At 38.1% G+C, this 19,983-nt stretch overlaps 1 protein-coding gene across 1 annotated transcript; it reads left to right on the top strand.

Annotated features, from left to right (window-relative positions):
- Positions 1-433: 433 nt before the first annotated feature.
- LOC103695644 (peptidyl-prolyl cis-trans isomerase CYP40-like) lies at positions 434-18,352 on the top strand. Its single transcript, XM_008777018.4, has 10 exons — positions 434-887; positions 12,575-13,075; positions 13,391-13,478; positions 13,621-13,673; positions 16,448-16,552; positions 17,284-17,359; positions 17,448-17,485; positions 17,563-17,643; positions 17,806-17,908; positions 18,021-18,352. The coding sequence occupies exons 1-9, from the start codon at positions 693-695 to the stop codon at positions 17,818-17,820; spliced, it is 1,152 nt and encodes a 383-aa protein (XP_008775240.1). The 5' UTR covers positions 434-692; the 3' UTR covers positions 17,821-17,908; positions 18,021-18,352.
- The last annotated feature ends 1,631 nt before the right edge of the window (positions 18,353-19,983 follow it).

Below are 19,983 nucleotides of genomic sequence, written 5' to 3'. Positions count from 1 at the left end.
TAACACCAGTCAAATGTCACATTTTCTCTGCATGCCAACTTCCCAAACAAAATGCAACCTACGCAACTTTAGGCATCAAAATGCCCCCACCCCCCCCTCTCTCTCTCTCTCACACACACGCACACACACACACACACTTTCTCTCTCTCACATCCAAAAAGAGCCCAGACACCCGTTCACCGACATTGCACCCAATTAACAACCTCACACACGGAGAACAGACGACATAAATTTGTCACAACATCTAGCCAGAAAAAAAATTATCGGACCCATCTCAGAGAGGAGCAACCCGGCAAATAATAATGTAATAAGTGCAAGGATGGTTCCAGAACCCAGAGAGTTGCACCATGTTTCATGCACCCATTTATAAGCCCCGAAGCCAGGCAAAAAAGTCACAAGCTACCCCTGCTCTTGGGTGTAGTGTACCCATCCAAGGGACCCCCATCATCCCCACTCAATCAAGCATTAAATAAAAGAAAAAAATAAAAGCTAATTTTTATTAATGTTAATATATTATTAGCCCACCCTGGGCATTAAAGAGGGGGCAGTTTTTGATTTGAATATAAAGCGCTTCTCCGGAGGAGGCCGCCAGAGGGAGCTCCGAGACGAGGAAAGAAGGATTAGGGTTTCTGAGCAAGAGAAACAAAAGGGTTTTGAGTGCGCTCTTCCCTCAGAGAGAGAGATAGAGAGAGATGGAGGGAGGGGAGGCGAAGAAAACGGCGAATCCGCGGTGCTACATGGATGTCAGCATCGGAGGGGAGATGGAAGGGAGGATCGTGGTGGAGCTCTACGCCGGAGTGGCGCCGCGGACGGCGGAGAACTTCAGGGCGCTGTGCACCGGGGAGAAGGGCATTGGGCCCAACACCGGCGTGCCGCTCCACTACAAGGTACTTCCTTTCGCTGTCTTTCTGGCTGATTCTATTGGTTTTCTTTGTTTGCCCTTGGAGTTGGAGAAATATCGGGGGGGAAGGTGGCGTCTTGTTGTGGTTTTTGGGGGTATGGGGGTCTTTTTGGTTTTTGGTCTTGTGTTCTTGTCCGCATCGTCTTGGTGGTGTTCCTTCCTGTGGTTGTCTGGGGAGGAGTGGAGGTATATTCAATGGTTATGAGTATTTTGTTGTTGTTGCTTGTTTTTTTTTGGGTTCAATTATTTGGAAAGCGAGTCAAGTGAGTTGACTCAGAATAGGAATCTTTAGATGCCTCGTGCTATATAGATTATAGATACTGGAACAGTCAATTTCCTACTGATCTGACTTGCATCTTGAGTCGGCCCGAGTTAGAAGTTTGATGGTTTGGATGCGGGAAGAAAGAAAAAAAAAAGACTTTCTTTTTAAGATACGCTGGCTATCTTTGTTCTTTCGAAGTCAACATCCCAAACAAGCAGAATCGTAATTTGATGGTAAAGCAATTAAAAAGGCAATTTCTTCTTTAATTTTAAATGGAGACATTCTTGTTAGCATCTTACTGTTTTCTTCCTACTCCGTATGTTCTTGAGGAGGTTTAAATTAAAAAAAATGAGTCATTATTAAAGGCACTGGGCTTCTTTTTTAAGTAGCAGTATAGTTTTGCTTTCAAGAGGTATTCAACTACTGTGTGTTTTATACATATGTAACTTCTGATGTGGTTTGTATCAAGAGGAATGCAGCTGTTCCTGACGATAGTTTTTGAAAGTAAACTAGTTTTGCACATATGGAACTTGTCTTTAGTAGTGATGTTATTTTGCTGGGTAATAGTTATTTGATTAATAATAACTATTTGTTCTCACCATTTCAAATCCTCGATGAAATGATGGTGAACATCACCCCTGTTTTACTTAATAATAATAATTATTTTGTTCTCAAGTGTATGGCTTTTGTGATAGTCAAGATGAATGCTGCTATTTATTTGAATAAAATAGAAAAAGTTATGTTTGTGAAATTAAGGTTTCATTTCCAGTTAAGTAAATGAAGATAATATTTTGAGAAACTTTAGGTTTACCCTTCTTCTTATATTTTTTTTAATTTCTAATGGTCTAAAAAGGAAAACATGAAGGACGTCATTTATATGGACAATGCAAGTTTGGATAATTGGTGTCTCATGTGGATAACAGGATCAATACTAAATGTTGATTTATAAGCATGCTTTTTCTATAATAAGAAAAGTGGAAATATGGAAAAGTGTTAATGCAAGTAACTTGGATTATTTTTGTGTATGCACCATGCTTCATATGAATTCCAATCTTTAAAGAATATCCAAAGTGATGACCATTCTATTTTCTCTTGTTCGACATTTTGTTATAACAACTTGAGTGTTTGACTTTATAGAGTGGGCTCGGCACTGAAGTTTACATTAAGCTTATGCTACATTCCCTTGATATTGACGTTTAAAAGGGAAGATTCTTTAAGATAGAACATGGCAAATGAACCACATGAATAATTAGAATATCAAAGCTATTCCCTCATTCATATTCAAGATGAGTTCTGATGTTGGGGAGCACATTGAGTCGGTGGCTATGATTTAGAAAGCTGTTTACTTGACTTGGCAAATGAATTTGATAAACTATAAAACTCTTTTTTGTTCCTAATGGTCCCACATTGGGCTCACTTTGTCTTTTAAAACATCGACCTTTTCCCTTGAAATTTAACCAAGACAATCAAGGAGGTAGGCATTTTAAAAGAAGATCATTTTTTTTATATAATAAGCAACTTGTGTCGATTTATTTGAATTATTGAATGCCTTATACCATGAAAATCCACCTTAAGCGATTTAATTTTTTTTTAACTTGTAATGAAATTTTATTGCATATAGCAGTTGTTTTTTTGGGTAAATGAGAGAGGTTAAGCCATGTAGAAACACAACTAAATCAACTTAAAATAGATGAACTTGGATATGTAGTTGATCCAGCAAACATGAAGTTGGTGATATCCCATATTGGTTAATAATAGCTTGCTCATGCAATTTCAATATTTCTTTTTACTGTAACAACACATTAGCTAACAACTTATAAGTTAATTTTGCTAGCATCATCTTGACAGTGAATGATGCCATGCTAAGTAGTGACAATTTCTTTTCAAACTAATCCATAATACATGACCAGATAATTTTTTGATGAAGAATGATGCTACATGGCCAAAGCACTCCCTTCATCGACTCATCACACCATTAAAGTATTAAAGAAACTTAGCAAGAAGGGCATCTAACATTAGTTCATCACATCTTATGTATAGACACAAAATCATGTCAATAGACTAAAATAAAAGTTCCAGAGAATTGCAATAGCTCCATGCAATAGCCTTAACTCAATAGCTTACTTTGTCATCAAAGAGGGGCGCTTTGGATCATATTCATTGGGAAATGAGTTTCCCACTTCCCTTGGAGTTTCCTGGGAAATCAAATCCACAAATAAATCTTATTTTGTAGGGAAATGTGCTCTAAAGCACATAGCAAGTGTCTAGAAAACTTTGTGAGAATAAATAAGGGAAAGAAAAATAGAACTAGCATTTTGAGTGGATAAGGAATTTAAATAATCTCTTTGATAGATTTGATAAAATCAATCTTATCATGGTATGTCATAAGGGGGAGAGATTTCTATATATCTAATTTATGATTGCTAGTAAATCAACCCGTATTTATAAAAACTAATGAGAATCCAATAAAAACTAGTTCTTTTTGTTGTTTTTATTAGATTTTTCGTATTTTGCATATATATACATATATATATTCTCTTTAAATATTCTTGTTTAAGATCACGTTTCTTGTTTATTGAGTTAGGAATTTTTCTTAACCATTGTTTCCTGTTACGTGCTCATAACATTTCCCAAATCAGTCTCCCCTCATGGCATAATACTTTGGTTTGAGTAAAAAGCAGTACTGTTAAGGGGGTTCCTAGAGAGCTTGAAAAGAGGTAATATGATTCCTTAGGTTCTTTAATTTCTTTCTTTTAGTTTGTCTTCTTGTTGGGGAGAGGGGAATTGGATGGACCTAATGGGAAGTGTGTGGCAAGCCTTGGGTGCTATGTAGACATTAGCATGAAGGGGAGATGGAGAGGATTGTAGGAGATCTCTTCACTGGGGTGGTTCCCAAGAACTAAGAGAACTTTAAAGCATTATGCACTTGAGAGAAAGGCATGGGTCCCAATATTGGGCTCCCAATTCACTATGGGGTACTTCCATAATTCTCTCACTCTTTCTTGCCATCGGATTTCAAAGAACTTGGGATTGAGGCTATTCTTGATCTTGTGATTTTTGTGTTGAGGTCATGGCATATTGTCTTTCGCTATTAATTTTTTTAATCACATGGGCTTGGATTTTCTTCTATCCTAATAGGGTTGATGGGGGAACAGAGAAATCTAGAGCTCACGGATATTTTCTCTTTTCTTTTTTTTTAAAATTATTAAAAGGCGACTAAGGTGGGTCAATTTGATATAGGAATGTTTGGCCATATCATGCTAGATTTAATTAGTTGTGCCGAGTTTGAAATTGGGTGGATTAAGAAAGAACATTTCCTTCAAGATAGATGGGTGCCATTTTATTTCAAAAGCAACATTCTAAAAGTAGCAAATTGTAATTTTATATAAATGAGTTAAGGAATATTTATTTTTAAATTAAGCATTGTATAATTTGTTGATGTATATGTTCCATGTACCAATTTTCTTCCCTTTTTAGATGGTCTTCACAAGTTCATGTTCAATAAATATATATCATTAATGCATTGGTCTTCTTAATCATATAGTCTTGCATGTTTCTCTTACAATAGTATGCAATTAATATGATTTATAAATGCATATGTAAATGGTTCGTTAGTGTATACTAAAGGAACTCATTTCTTCCTCTTAATTTTTTTATAATTTTAGTTGGGAACTAGAATATTGGAACCTTGGCTGAAAATCAGCATCGAGGGCAGGATTGAACCCAGGTCTCTTAGGTCAAGAGATCCACCATTAGAGACATCACCAAGTCAACAAGCTGGCTCCCTTGGAATGTTGCTGTTCTTAACAATGTTTTGTTCAAGAATGTATTTCCCCATAATGAGTTTATCTATAGTAGCAATGTTATTTGCGTCAATTACTGTTATTTGTTTGACATATATTCCTTTTTTACTTCCATTTTTAATGGATTAGCGTTTAAATGACAACTCATTGATTTGGAGTGAGGAAGTTGGGATAATAGTATGTGTCATGTCAATTAAAAGAGCTTTACTAAGTATACGCAGATATTGAAATTTCACTACAATAATATAATTTAACAAGGAAAAAGTTAAACACCTTAGATTTTGCTATAAATAAAAGTGTGTATACCCATGGATATATGTATGCAGACATGCGTCTATATGTATCTATCAGTTATATCTATATGTTATATGTACATCATGCTTCATGATGCAATTTATGTTGCCATCTAAGAGTAGGTCTATGTATGTACTTACACCATTGAGCTTGAGCTTGTTATTGAAGCCATTAAGGAATATTTAAAATGATTGTACTCCTATGACATCCGTTGCAATTTATTACCAACCTAATTGTTTGACTTCTATCATGGACACAATTAAAGTTTTCACCAACATCTTCTTAGCTTTCACCGATGTCATCTTATCTTTGACCACCAACATCTTAGCATTCCCTTGACATTGACATTTAAAAGGGCAGGAACTTAGTGATAGCATATCAAAGGAAATGGATTGCATGCCAAATAAATGATAAAATGATCCAATAATTGGACTGGGGAATATTGAATCATTTCTGACTTGGAAGCTATTAAATTGACTTGCAAGATGAGTTTGATAGTTTAAGGCCCACTAAATCTTAGTAGTAGGAATCTTTTGCTTAGGGTGCCACACCTGCTTCAGGATCTCCTTGGAAACTTGTCCTCAAGCCCACTTTGTTATTAGAAAATGTTTTAAGAGACCCACTTCCCTGCACACACACACATCTGAATCTGCTCTTGCACTCACACCTGGTGCGAACACCAATGCCAGATCACCCGTCACTCGAATCTACAATCGCCGCAGGAGGATGGTCCAGCCAGTTTGATTTTATTTTAGAGTGATTTTATGTTATTTGGGCTTATTAGGGTATTTTGTTATTTGACAGCCTTTAGGGCTTATTTTGGTATTTCATTATTTGACAGTCTTTAGGGCTTATTTTTGGTATTTCGTTATTTTGAGGGTCTTTTGTGAGACTAGTTTCTTTTAGGAATTTTTTGCATTTTCTGGGTCTTACAAATATGTTTGGACCATACATTGTTTAAGGTATGCTATGAATAAAAAAAATTGATTCTCTTTCTTTTAGCCTTGGTGTGAAGCCAAGAACAAGAGATATGTATGAAGCCCAGCTCCCTTCCTCTCCTTCCTCTCTTTTCCCTCTTCCCTTCCTCTTATTTTTCTTCCTTCCCCTACTGTCCGGCATCAGCATTGGTATCAGAGCCCAGCAAACAAAACAAAAATGTTTCTGTCGTGGGTGATCTGCTTCACGTGAGAGTGGATTAGGCGTCTTCTCCCCAGCTGCAAAAATGCCAAGTTTGCTTCCTTCCCCAAGTCAAAACTCATCTCTCCGTGAGTTCTTTCTTGAAGGTCGCGAAGAAACCAAAAAAAAGAAATAGAATGAGGAAGCCTGGGACGGCCGGTGAAGAACCGCGCCCGTGTGCTTTGCCACTGCCGTCGCGCGCCGCTCCCGAGCGCCTGTCACCGCTTTCTCCTTCAGCAAGCGTCGCCGCGCCTCACCACCGTAGCCACAGAAGTAGGAAACCACCTGCAATTCCTTCCCCTCAAAGCCTCCATGAAGGAGCTGGAATAGGAATGGGTTACCGGAGCGGTCGTGCCCGTTAACCCGAGTCTATTCCGTCGGAAAAAAAAGGAAAAAAAGAAAAGAAAAAAAAAGAGGGCACGTGACCCTTAAGTTATGCATGTGGACCCGTGTGGGTTATTGGAGTGGGTCGCGTCCGATAACTTGAATCCTATCGGATCCCTCCAAAAAAAATACCTGTTCATCGTCGCACACAGCGCCGCCCTGCCCTCGCTGCCACCGCCCTTGCTGTCCCGCAACCGTCTTCGCCGCCTCCACTTCGCCATCTCCACCACCGCCGCCTCCGCCTTCTTTTTCCCCTCACTCGCCGTCCGAACCCATTGCCACCCCTTTAAGGGTCCCAGCGACTCGATCACCACCCACAACGCCGCCCTGCTTCGCCACCTCTCTCGCCGCTTCAGCCCCGCCGTTTTCCGCCTCCACCCTCTCCGCCTCACCTTGCCCTCCCCTACTTCATCGCCGCCGTCCAGCTCCGCCGCTAAGTTCCCTCTTCCCTTCCAATTCTTTTTCGACCGCTCCTTTCTTCCCCGTTGCGATTCGAACTGAGAGCTCTTCACAACTCTCGACACCCGACCTTTTCCTCTGTGAAATCAAGGGTTTGGCTTTGAACCTACCGCAACCCACTACTTCACCTCCCAAACCACCCCCTCCCCCTTTTGCTATTCCACGGCCCATCAGGCCCATACTGTATGCCTACATCTTCCCCTCCTGTCTCTTCTTCTAATCTGCGGCCCATCAGGCCCGCACCGCACAACCCACAGGCCCATCAGACCCGATCACCCCCTTTCTCCTCTTCTAGCCCGCAGGCCCATCAGGCCTGATCACCCCACCCCCCACCTCTCTTCTAATCCAATGGGCCGCTGCCATTAGGCCCACCAAGCTGCTTTGATAAAGCCCCACGAGTTGCTGGGATCAAGCTCGTCGAGTTTCTATGATCAGATACGAGTTGGAGCCATTTGATGAGCCTACTTGCTGCGACTGCGTCTCTGATTGTCGCCCCAGCCCAGGTTTCTTTTCCTACTGAAAAATCTTTTTGTTCGTCTAAATTCAGCATCAATAAACTCTTGTGCTCTATCAACTTAGTTTGCTGTGAATTCAACACATACACCCCAGACAATCCTAAAACCCTTGTAGTGGCTCATTTTTGTCATTAATTGTGGGGCTACCGAATCTTTGGGAGTTCTTTGAGGCTCCGTGCAACCCTGCAACACACAGAAAACTTGCACTATTTGACTGCAATTACTTGCCTGCATTTATTACAAAATTTTAAGCTTGATTTCATTTGCTACGGATTAGCTTTCCGTTTATATTGAGCATATACATTGCGCTTTAGGCATCATTTTTATGCATTAGGTCTGCCTAGGAATTACCACTGTCTTAGCATTGTAGGGCCATGCATACCTTTGCACACATTATATACACCTTTGTACTGGTCGTGTTGTCTTCCAGTTAGAATCCCAACTGGCTATGAATCCCAACATCGAAGCCTTGCTAAAGATTGTCCAAGACTTGACCACAGTGTCCACCCAGGCCTGCGCCCGGCTAGACTCAGCTAAGGCTTCCCTTCAGAGGATTATGGGATCCAAAGAAGGGAGTGCCTTCCATTTGGAAGGCCTAGAGATCGAGGATGAAATCCTAGACCATCTAGGATTTGTGCGGCAGGGCCACTTTGACCCTAATTCCGTTCCAGGCAGCCCTCTAACCTACCCTCGCTATAGAGGACCGAGTCCAGTCCCTAATGTCGATAGGGGTTATCGCCATAATGTAGAACCTAGAGAGCCTTATGACCATAATGAAGATGTGATAAAAAGCATTCGGATTGAAGCCCCTACCTTTAATGGTCGCCTTAACCCAAAGGTCTTCACAGACTGGTTGCACGAAATAGACTTCTTTGAGTGGAATAATTTGTCTGAAGAAAAGAAGGTCCGGTTTGCCAGAATGAAACTCATCGGTCGAGCTAAGCTTTTCTGGCAAAACACTGAGCATCTCCTGGCTAGGAGACGTCAACCTGCCATAACTGATTGGATAGAAATGAAGGAAAAACTTAAGAAAAAATACTTGCCCCTTAGCTACCAAGATGATCTCCTTGACTGATGGAATAACTTAAGACAAGGCACCTGATCAATTACTGACTACATCGCACAATTTGAGAATACATGATGCGATGTAATGTGATTGAGGATGAGAGAATGGTCCTGAGCCGGTTCCGTAGAGGTTTCTGAACTTGTCCTCCGAGAGGTGTCCACGTTAAACTAGGTCTATACATTCGTACTGAACTATGAGCAAGTCTCCAAGTCTATGTTTGTGAGGCGCCCTGACATTCGGGGCACTTCCACGGATCTTAATTCTTCAGGGCCCAAACCTTTTGTTGGGTGTCCTCTATCTCTAGACCCTCTCCTACTGCCCTTGTCCCAAGCTGAGACACTAAAGACAAAAAAATCCTTGGTAAGCTTCCCAAACCACATTTCAAAATTCAGTGCTACAAATGCCAAGGTTTTGGTCACGTTGCCTCCTAATGTGCTAACAAATCTCTCGTTATTGCTTAGCAAGAGCAGGGAGGTGACACAGATAACTTGGAGGAGCATGTCTATGAACCAAACCTCGGTGACAGTCAGAACATTGAGGAAGAGTGTGATGAAGGACCTAATACCCTAGGATGCATCCGCACTACACCTATATCATTTGCACAGTCAGAGAGAGTTTGACCAGTTCACCATGAGTGTAGTCAGATGCGCCTCGGCACAACCCGACGAAACTGATGACTGGAAAAGAACCTCAATTTTCCATACTTATATTAAATGCGAAGAGAGATTGTAAGGCCATCATCGATAGCGGGAGTTGTATTAATGCAATATCCTCCAACATCGTCTTTCGCTTAGATTTGACTCCTGTTCTCCAACCACAATCTTATAAGGTCTCTTGGATTGACACAACTTCTATTTGTATTAAAGAGAGATGTCTTGTGCCCATTCACATCCTTTCTTACAAGAGCATCATATGGTGTAACGTAATCTCGATGGATGTAGGACATTTAATTTTAGAGAGACTCTGGTTGTTCGACCTTAATATCACCATCTCTGGTCAATCCAATTCTTGTTCTTTGATGTTCGAGGGCAAAAAGATTAAGCTCAATCCTTTGCCGCCCAAGCTACCTGACAAGAACAAGAGAAGAGAAGTGTCAAAGGACAAGGATCTTCATAGCCGGTGTCCAGCTGAATTTGAGCGGAAAGTGTTCAACAAATTTTTGGTGTTCACTCTCCTTGTCAAAAAGGTTCACCCCTATAATTCAGTCAACAGGTCTATAGGCATGAGTCCATTTGAGGTAGTGCATGGTTATAAAGCTAGAAAACCGCTAGATCTCTTATCCATTTCACCCCATGTTATGATTTCTGAGTTTGCACATGCATTTGCACAACACATTTATAAGTTGCATTAGAAAGTCCACAAGCACATTCATGCATGTTATGCTCAATATAAGATGCAAGCTGATTCTCATGCTAAGGAATTTCAAACTAGGAATTACGTAATGATCTGTATTCAGCTAGAGCGGTTTCTTTTTGGAACCGTTAAAAAATTGTAGGCTCATAGTGTTGGGCTATTCAGGGTGTTGCACAGGGTTGACACCAATGCATATGTCATTGACCTCCCCTCTGATTTTGGTATTAGCCCGACTTTTAATGTTGAAGATTTGGTTGCTTATAAAGGCCCACCAACAATCCCCGATGACTCTTTTGCCGAGCCCTCTCCTGAGCCTGTTGATTCCCCTATTACTGATTCCATACTAGCTTCGATTCCTTGGTCCCTTCAACGAGCACAAAAAGAACATATTGATGCTATTTTAGACGATCAAACAGTTTTTACCAGTTATGGAAGCCTCCAGCGCTTCTTGATTTGTTCGCGAGGATGACCAGAGTCCGACTCCACTAGGATCACGCGCGAGGAGTTTCAGCGGATTGACCCGGACCTATTGGAGTACTACCGAAGCTACATCGGGTCGTGTTCGTTGAGGTTGACTTCTTCCCACCTAGGGGGAGCTAGTGCGGACGCCAATGCCAGATCGCCCGTCACTCGGATCTATAGTCGCCGCAGGAGGATAGTCCAGTCAGTTTGATTTTATTTTGGAGCGATTTTATGTTATTTGGGCTTATTAAGATATTTTGTTATTTGACAGCCTTTAGGACTTATTTTGGTATTTCGTTATTTGACAGCCTTTAGGGTTTATTTTTGGTATTTCGTTATTTTGAGGGTCTTTTGTAAGACTAGTTTTTTTTGGGGTCTTTTGTATTTTCTAGGTCTTATAAATATGTTGGACCGTACATTGTTTAGGGTATGCTATGAATAAAAAAAATGATTCTCTTTCTTTCAGCTCTGTTGTGAAGCCAAGAGCAAGAGTTAGGTGTGAAGCCTAGTTTCTTTCCTCCTCCTCTCTTTTCTCTCTTCTCTTCCTTCCTCCTCTCTCCTTCTCTTATTCTTCTTCCTTCCCCTGCTGTCCGGCATCAACACCACAGCCATACATGCTTCTGGTACATAAGCACTGTATTATACTTACGGTGACCTAACTTCTTAATTGAATACTATTATTTCGAGACAGTAGAAAAGGTAAGACGGTTTTTTTTTTTGTGTGTGTATGTTTAAGGAAGCTTGTATTTTTATGTGTGATTTTCTTCAGTTCATTACATTATTTCATTCCACTATTAGTAATTTTCAAAAATTTATGATTGATAACAAACTGTTATTGCATTTTTTTGTATAAAAAAGGCCTAGAATACCGAAACAAAACAGCACCGTATGACAAATTCACCCAAAAAGTCAGCATGCACCTGTTTTAACTTCTTAGGTTGGTGATTGCTGTTCCGAACTTTCTTTTCAGTTGGAGGCAATTCCTACATGTGCCAGCTAATCTGCCGGTTAGTTGCCTTATTGGAAGATATGAGAGGCTTTAATCTACTGTTAGGCTTCAGATCTTTTCATAGGCTTTAATATCTGATAGGCTAGGTGAATGCATGCCCTGTAAAATCATCATTCTCCCAATATCCAATATATAGGTATGTCATCTCGTCACTCTCAAATCTTGCGTACAACCTATTGTTCTCATGTTCTTTATCATCTTAAACAATCTGTACGAATTTTTGCCATATTGATTTGACATGCTTCACATGGTTGTGTTTCATTTAATACTGCATAGTAGTGGAGTGAGAGAGCAATTTGATAAGGATCAAAACTGTTAACTTCAAATTTTTTTCACTGATATTTTTTGGAGCGCTTGCATGAGTGAAGAGATTGTGCTGACATAAATTATTGATATGTAATGGAGAGGCTTGGATGGAGGTACTGAGAAATGTCTTGAAGCCACTTACTGTTTTATAGGTTTTGGCCTTCAATAGGAACTAATTTGATGTAGAGTCTACTTAATTGATGATATGAGGCTTGTTGTATCTATGCTTGTTTTACTATTATATTTCCATTATGTTTGACCATATTGAAACTCATTTTTCAGTCAGCACTTTGACTGTTGCACAACTTTTTTTCACTTACTCCCTACATGCTATTGGAAGGTGAAACTGTTTATATTCTTAATATCATTCAAAGAGTTTTTGTGATTCAGTAGTCAAATCATTTCTTTTAATAAATTTAACTGAGTTAACATGCATTTCTCCATTGTTTTTTTTTTCACCTTGATCTATTGTAAATTAATTTAAAAAAAAACAAAATGCATATAACTGAACTTTACTGTCTTTCTGCTGTTTTGATCTATACAAAAGTTGGTGTATATAGTAATTTTTAACTTTTTTTCTTCAGGGTACACGTTTTCATCGTGTTATCAAAGGTTTTATGATACAAGGTGGCGATACAACCGCAGGTGATGGAACTGGAGGAGAATCCATATATGGACTAAAATTTGAGGATGAGAACTTTGAATTGAAACATGAAAGAAAAGGAATGCTATCAATGGCAAATTCTGGCTCCAACACCAATGGCTCTCAATTCTTTATTACTACCACTAGAACATCTCATCTAGATGGAAGGCATGTTGTGTTTGGGAAGGTGGTTAAGGGTATGGGAGTCGTTCGGTCGATTGAGCATACGCCTGTTGGAGATGGTGATTATCCCACCATTGATGTAATAATTGCGGATTGTGGAGAGCTTTCTGAAGGGGCTGATGATGGAGTTTCAAATTTCTTCAAAGATGGTGATATGTATCCAGATTGGCCCAATGACCTTGATGAGAAGCCAAGTGAGCTTTCATGGTGGATAAATGCTGTGGACTCTGCTAAGGTTTTTGGAAATGATTACTTCAAGGTCAATTTTGTTATAAACCTTGATTTTTATTTATTTTAATATTTATATTTCAACTGGATTACGTAGAACGTTTAGCTTTAAATTTTGTTTTATCAGGTTTGCTTTAATTTGTTTTCCATTGCGAAAGTAATATAATGTGTTTTTATTGCATACCCCTTGATATTTATGCATCTTACTAGCCTTTCAATTGTCTATGTCATCATTGTAATGTTTCAAAAGAATGTTAGTATTGAAAGTTATCTGTATCTTCTTCCACTTTGTTTTGTTGGATATCAAATTACTCATTTTAAATTTAAAATCTTTTGATTCAAGCAGAAGCATGACTTTAAGATGGCTCTTAGAAAGTATCGTAAGGCTCTGCGCTACTTGGATATTTGCTGGGAGAAAGAAGAGATTGATGAAGGCAAGCATATATTTGGCACTAAAACTCTCTCTCTCTCTATGCCCCCCCTTCTCCCTCTCTCTCTCTCTCTCACACACACACATGCACACACTTGCTCAGTTGCTTGGTTGCTCATTCTCCCTATCTTTTTGTGGCTTCCCAGAGAAGAGTTCATTGTTGCGGAAGACAAAATCAATTATACTCACAAATAGTTCTGTAAGCTTTTGTAGTTTTGACAGTTTCTTTTTTTTATTCTTATATGTATAATTTTTGAATTGATTATTCAAAATGAAACATCCACTGTTTGCTTAATCTCAATAAGTTCCTTAATGTCTATTGACTTTAACCTCAATAAGCAAGTAGTATTCAGTCTGTGTAGTGTTTGATATGATTTACTCTGCAAGTAGCATTAATAGTTCATGTCTTGTGAGCTAATGTTGAATTCATGACCACTTACCATGGGCAAGAGGGAATTGTCATGTACTCTAGGATAGCAATTGGAAGGTAGGCACTGTTTCAACCTGCATGGGTTTGAAAAAATTGTAGTGTTGATGTTAAGTTGTGGTTGCCAATACTCAGCTTAGATTAATGTGATATATTCTTGTTCAATCCATTACGTGAAAAGAGACATAAGATTTGAATGTTTTGGGAATCCTAAGTTTCTAGGTCATTATTCACCAAACAATTCTTGAGTTAAAGAACCATTTCATCAGATGAATAAGTTCACACTTTTTGTAGATTGAACTTCATTGATACTGGGAGCTAGTAACAAGCACATATTTTGTTCTTTTTTATGTGTGTTTTTTTTTTCACTGGGACAGTGAATCTAGTGATGAAGCATTTATTCTGTTCTTTCTCTAAGTGTTCACAACAATGAATGATTTTACTAGTTCACAAAATTTTCCATTGTAGCATTGTCTTTAGGATGCTATCTCCTTGCATTTCTTTCTTCATATATTTTGTCCATCTTATCCTACAAAGAAGTTTCCTGATTTTTGTTCTTGCCATTAAACTAGAAATTCTTTGTTTTTGGTCAACTAAGCTTGTGTAATAAGCGAGCTGTCATAAGTTCTTTCTCACTTTGAATAAATATAAGTGAAGTCACTTCCCTCCAAAAAAAAAAGAGAAAAGAAAACTGAAGTAACATGTGCATCTTTACTTAATTGAGCTACTTTCACCAAGATTGTTTTTTCTCACTCTTCGTGCACTATAATTTGTATCTCTGGTTTTTTGAACTCGATCTTGTTAAGTATTTTTTATTTCCTTTCTTGTTTTTAGCAAATTTAGCATGTAGAATTAAAGCCAAAAAGTCAACCTTATTTTAACTTTCTTCTGCATCATTGTTATCTCTTTAGCATCTTCCAAGATCCTTTTGTTTCCATCTCTACATTCTGTTTCCGTGCTTTAGATTTCTTGTTTCCTTGATTATCTTTTGGATGTCAGTTACCTTTAAATTCTGCAAGAATTCTCTACCAAACATATTGAAGTAAGTTGTCATCGGAATCTAACATCATGTGTGGTGCATCTTTTATTTCCATCCTTTAATACTTCATCTCTGGTTTACTCAACATATGTTGGGACTGATTTCAGTTTGGGTTCGGCTGGACTCACCTGAAACCAACTCTAACCTCTGAGCCAACTCATTAGTTCATTCATTACTTGCAAATGAATATTAGGCTAACCCTACTCCAGATAGATTAACAAAATAGAGGGAGAGGGAGAGAACCCAGGCATGCTGCCTCGGTTCATCATTTGCACTGATCCACTGTCTGTCAGGCATTATCCACAAATTGCTTCCTGGTGCTCAGTGCTCAATTCTAGAGGAGAGTGTGCATTGAGGAGGCTGTGTCTGAGAGGAGAATATGAGAGGGGTTTCTATATTGGGATTCAGGTTGTTTTAAGTATAAACTTGATGTGACTGGTACTGTAACTCTTCTAACATTCAACCTAGTCTACCAATGGCACATCCTTTATCCTTTTTGCATCTTTATAGTCAATGTGCAACTTCATTATTAGATTCTAGGTATTTATTTATTTGTGTATTTTCAATTTCGGTATTTGTGTGTGTGTATGTGGAATAGAGTGTTCTATGGCTTTATGATCAATGCACAAAGATTATAGTTTTCATCATAAGTTAATACCAATAAACTAGGAGAAAGGTCCATTGACATTGCACCTGTTTCAACACAAGGGGACATTAAGATTGCAAGCATGATTGGCCTACCAGCATGCTACGATTTTCCTGTCCTTGTAGACATTTCTTACCTTCTTCTGATCTTGCAACTGCATCATGTTGAGATGAAGTTTTGTGTGCCAAGGTGGAGGCTGTCATTATTTGATTAACTCCACAGTATGCTAACTAATTTGGTCCTGTAGAAACTGAAGCACATAAACTACAAAACAGCTCCTCAATAACATCTGTCCCTATCCTGTTTCTACGTAGCTAGCCTGGCAAGTTCTGGCTCTTGCCAATGCCAACAACACCAGCTGATCTGCAATCCCCTCCCGGATTTTATAGGAAATATTGATCTTTTAGAGCGAAAGAGCTACCGCAGATGATGTTTAGGAAGTTATTTTGGAAGGTCCTTTTGAATACAATTGGCAAGGTGGCCCAATTATGATAGGTAAGGAACACCTTAGTAAGGGCCATTAACTTGAAGTTGATATTAATGTTTTCTTTGGTTTGATTCATAGCAGGACGTGGGAATGCTACTGCGCTGCACCTTTGCTTGCATAGCATCTGGTCTTAGATTGTTCACCATGTTCTACCAGGAGATTGATGACCAATATAACTAAGCTGCTTAGTTGAACAGCTTGAAGTGCACATTTTATTATTCTAACTAAATATTTGTCTTTTTGACTAATTGCAGCAAATTGCATTCTATTGAGGAAGTGTGGATTTTGTTTATGGGGCTTCTTGGTAACTATATAAGTTTCACAAGTTTAGTTTTAACTAATTGCTTTTATTTTTCTTGAACTCTGTGTTTTAGGCTTGCAAATTGAAAGTAGGAGATCCCAAAAGCGCCCTATTAGATGCTGACTTTGCATTGCGTGAAAGAGAGGGCAATGCCAAAGCATATTACCGCCAAGGCCAGGTTATTATCTTCCATCTGATGACCACTATTTATATTAAAGATATGATATCGTTCTCCAGTCTCAGATTGTTTTGGTAGTCCGAGCCTTATTCTGCAGAATATTCAGAACCAGTTATTGTTATACTATATCATCTTTCTAGTGAATAAAAAAAATATTTTCTACTTTCATGGGAAAGATAGCTATGCAGGAGTTTTGGACATCTTTAGATGCCACCTTGTTAACTATAATGCAAGTTGCACCTAAGATATGGATTGCTTATTTCTACTTATTATATTTTTCACAAAAGAATTTCTGAAATGGCTTTATGGTTTGGCTGAAGTATTGCATGAAACTTCTATTGTAATCTAAGAATAAATGTTTTTCAAGTAGCTGAACTCTGCAGGTAAGTTAACATCTTATTTTGCCATGATAAAATGACCTGATATTTGCAAGAGAGAATCTTGGGTTGGCTCACACTAAAATTTGGCCTGGACCTGAACCGGATAAGTCCCAATGCAACCCGATGCGTAGTGGTTTTTCCTTGGTTTGGATCCTGATTCATACCAGATCTCTACTGTTGCTGGGATATTTGTCGTATATGATGCAGCCATTCATGCATTTAACAATGATAGAATGTATACTGACATGATATCTAGATTTACATGTACATGTAGTTAGATACAAGAGACTTCATTTTTTGTTTGTTTGCAAGTCATGGATGGCCTAAGTTATTACCTTGTAAACTGATCAGGCACACGTGTCACTTAATGATGTGGATGCTGCAGTCGAAAGTTTCAAGAAAGCACTAGAGTTAGAGCCAAATGATGGTTAGTGGCTTTTCCTTAGTTTGTTTACTTTCTTTCAGTTTTATACATGCAATTGGTAAGTTGTTGATTGGTTTGCGGTATTTATTAGGAGGCATAAAAAAAGAGCTTGCTGCTGCAAAGAAGAAGGTGAGAACGATCAAGTGCACTTCATTCAAGTATACTTTAGTTCTAGGCATGATTTGATGAGTTAAAACTGTTGACAGATTGCTGATAGGCGGGATCAAGAGCGAAAGGCTTATTCCAGAATGTTCCAAGTCTCAGTAAAATCAGATGCAAATAATGAGGTTGTGATGTCTTGGTTCTTTAACTTTAAGAGAAGTGTCTATATTCTCAAACAATGATTATTAACACTTGCAATAGTGAAAACCTTTGAAGAAAGCATAAATATAATGGTAATATATTTGCAGTAGCTGACTTTATGTCTTTGGGTGTTTTCTTCTTTGCAGGACAAACATTGCTGAAGGAAATTCAGCTCTAAAAAATTTACATGAAATCTTTTGGCAAGTGGGCAAAATATAGCAGGTCTTCATTCAGCATAGGAAGGTTCAGGTATTTGTTGTTTATTCATTATAGTTGCTTTGCATAAAATGATCTGACTAGACTTTTTTTTTTGTTCATTATAACTTTTTTTTTTTTTTTGTGCGCGCGCTCTTATCTGCAGGTATATAATTGGGACTGAAGAAAAAAATCCAGATCCCTTGAGATGGATATATACAGAAAAAGGAAAAAGCTTGAACCATTTTTTCTTAAAATTAGTTGGAGCTGCATCAAGACTTTGTAGTAATAGGCTGTTTAGATGAGGGATGCTTAGACTTTGCCATTTCAAATATTCCATTAGGTTCTGCACAAAAAACAAAACTTTCGTACTTTTGTTGAACTTGATTGTTTATTCTGGACATTTACTCATTCCTTCAACTTATCTATCTCACCCTTTTTGTTAATCCTTTATGTTGCTGGCGGATTTATAAATCTCATTTGGCTGGGTTTGGTGCATCCTCAGAGCTTAGCTTTTATAATTTTGTATGGCATATTTATGGTCCTGAATTATTTGGTTTTTCTTGGTCCTGGCATATTTCTACCGCCTTTGCAGTCAGGTCCATTTAGGTTGCTTTGTGGTTTTTTCTCTGCTCTTTTTGGGCTGTTCTAAAGATGGTGCTTTTGGGGGTAGTCCATCGCCCTTTTCACAGCACATTGTGTCTATCAGATAATTTTGCAAGTTCTGATTTATATTTGCTTTGTTGATGTTGAGATTTGGTGTCCATTGATTTCTGTTACTGCTTTCATATCCTGCGCTTTGTGAACTCAAAAGGATTCTTGCAACTGAAGTTTGGGGGCGACTTTTTGAGCTTCAATCCTGTCACTTGCATGTCAACCCTGTCGTTATGGTTCAAGTAAAGATGTTACATGTTCGTGATTGTAATGGGGACTTGAAACTTGCGAGATGGCAGTAGCTTGCATTTTAGTCTGGTCTATCATATAATTTATTATATGCTTCATGTTTGTTCTTGCTCATCCTCTTTTTGTAGCTTTCTTATATTCTAAGAGATCATCATCATTATTTATTTCTTATCATTATATGAAGCAAATTTGTTTTATCCTAAGTTCTGATTTATAGAAATAAATTACATACTGAAATGTCTAGAAATAAAAAATTACACTCTTATGAACTCTATCCTATATATCATGTGGATATATATATATAGAAAAATAACCACTATTATAATATATTATTTAGTATTATAACAGATTGTTGGAATGCCAATGGTAGCTTTTATTTCACTCGTCTCTTTATCTAAATTAAGTACTATTCTTTTTCAAATTTCATGTTTTTCTACATCAAATTTCCATCCAAAATAGATTATATTATATTAAAAATAATATTTTATTCAATAATTAGTGAATGGAATAACACTACTTTCCTATCATGGCCTGTTATTTTTTCGATACAATGTTGTTATTTAATAGCAGCCATAAAAAGTTTTTATTTTGATAGTGAAGGTCTGAAATACTACTTCGGGAGGCAAATTTTGGCCACCGAAATTATTATAATGGTTAACTATGGCTTCAGTGGCAGCAATGTCGGTGAAAGCTTGGGATAGGTTGCAAGTCAGCTTTCTAGGTATGTGTTCTTAGCTCTAAGTTAATTGTTTATGGGTAGCCTTCGAAGTAAGTAATTGACTGTCAGAGTTTGACCTTTTGCTGTAAACTTTGTTTCATTATGGTAAAGGTTGATGCAAATGTGCTTGACGACTTGCAAACTGGGCCGTGCAGGGTTCTTAGTGAGTGTTGAGTGATGTATCTTTAAATATTTAGGCTTGGATAATTATAATATAGATAGATAAGTGTCCCATCCTTTCTTTGAAAAAAATAAAAAGCAAAATAATTATATCTTATTGTGGACCCCTCCTCACAAAAGGCCTATTAGTTACATGTTATTTGCTTGGGTATATATATTAAGAAAACATCTTCTCCTTTTTTTTATTATTTTTATTTTAATAAACCGATATGGATATGAATAATCAAAATGCAAAACACGACAGAGGCCCTGAGGGATGGGGCTAGAAAAAACATGGACATCACTTGTTATCATGACCATTTCTCTCCTCTTTAAACATCTATAATAA

Source organism: Phoenix dactylifera, chromosome 6 (assembly GCF_009389715.1).
Source record: "Phoenix dactylifera cultivar Barhee BC4 chromosome 6, palm_55x_up_171113_PBpolish2nd_filt_p, whole genome shotgun sequence".
Classification (NCBI taxonomy): domain Eukaryota; kingdom Viridiplantae; phylum Streptophyta; class Magnoliopsida; order Arecales; family Arecaceae; genus Phoenix; species Phoenix dactylifera.
This window is presented reverse-complemented; position numbering and strand designations above follow the sequence as displayed.

Excerpts from the sequence above, each read along its gene's own strand:
- LOC103695644 (XM_008777018.4), top strand. The coding sequence starts at position 693 with ATGGAGGGAGGGGAGGCGAAGAAAACGGCGAATCCGCGGTGCTACATG. Across the intron at positions 888-12,574 it reads GCGTGCCGCTCCACTACAAG|GGTACACGTTTTCATCGTGT; the intron begins GTACTTCCTTTC and ends TTTTTTCTTCAG. Across the intron at positions 13,674-16,447 it reads TTATACTCACAAATAGTTCT|GCTTGCAAATTGAAAGTAGG; the intron begins GTAAGCTTTTGT and ends TCTGTGTTTTAG.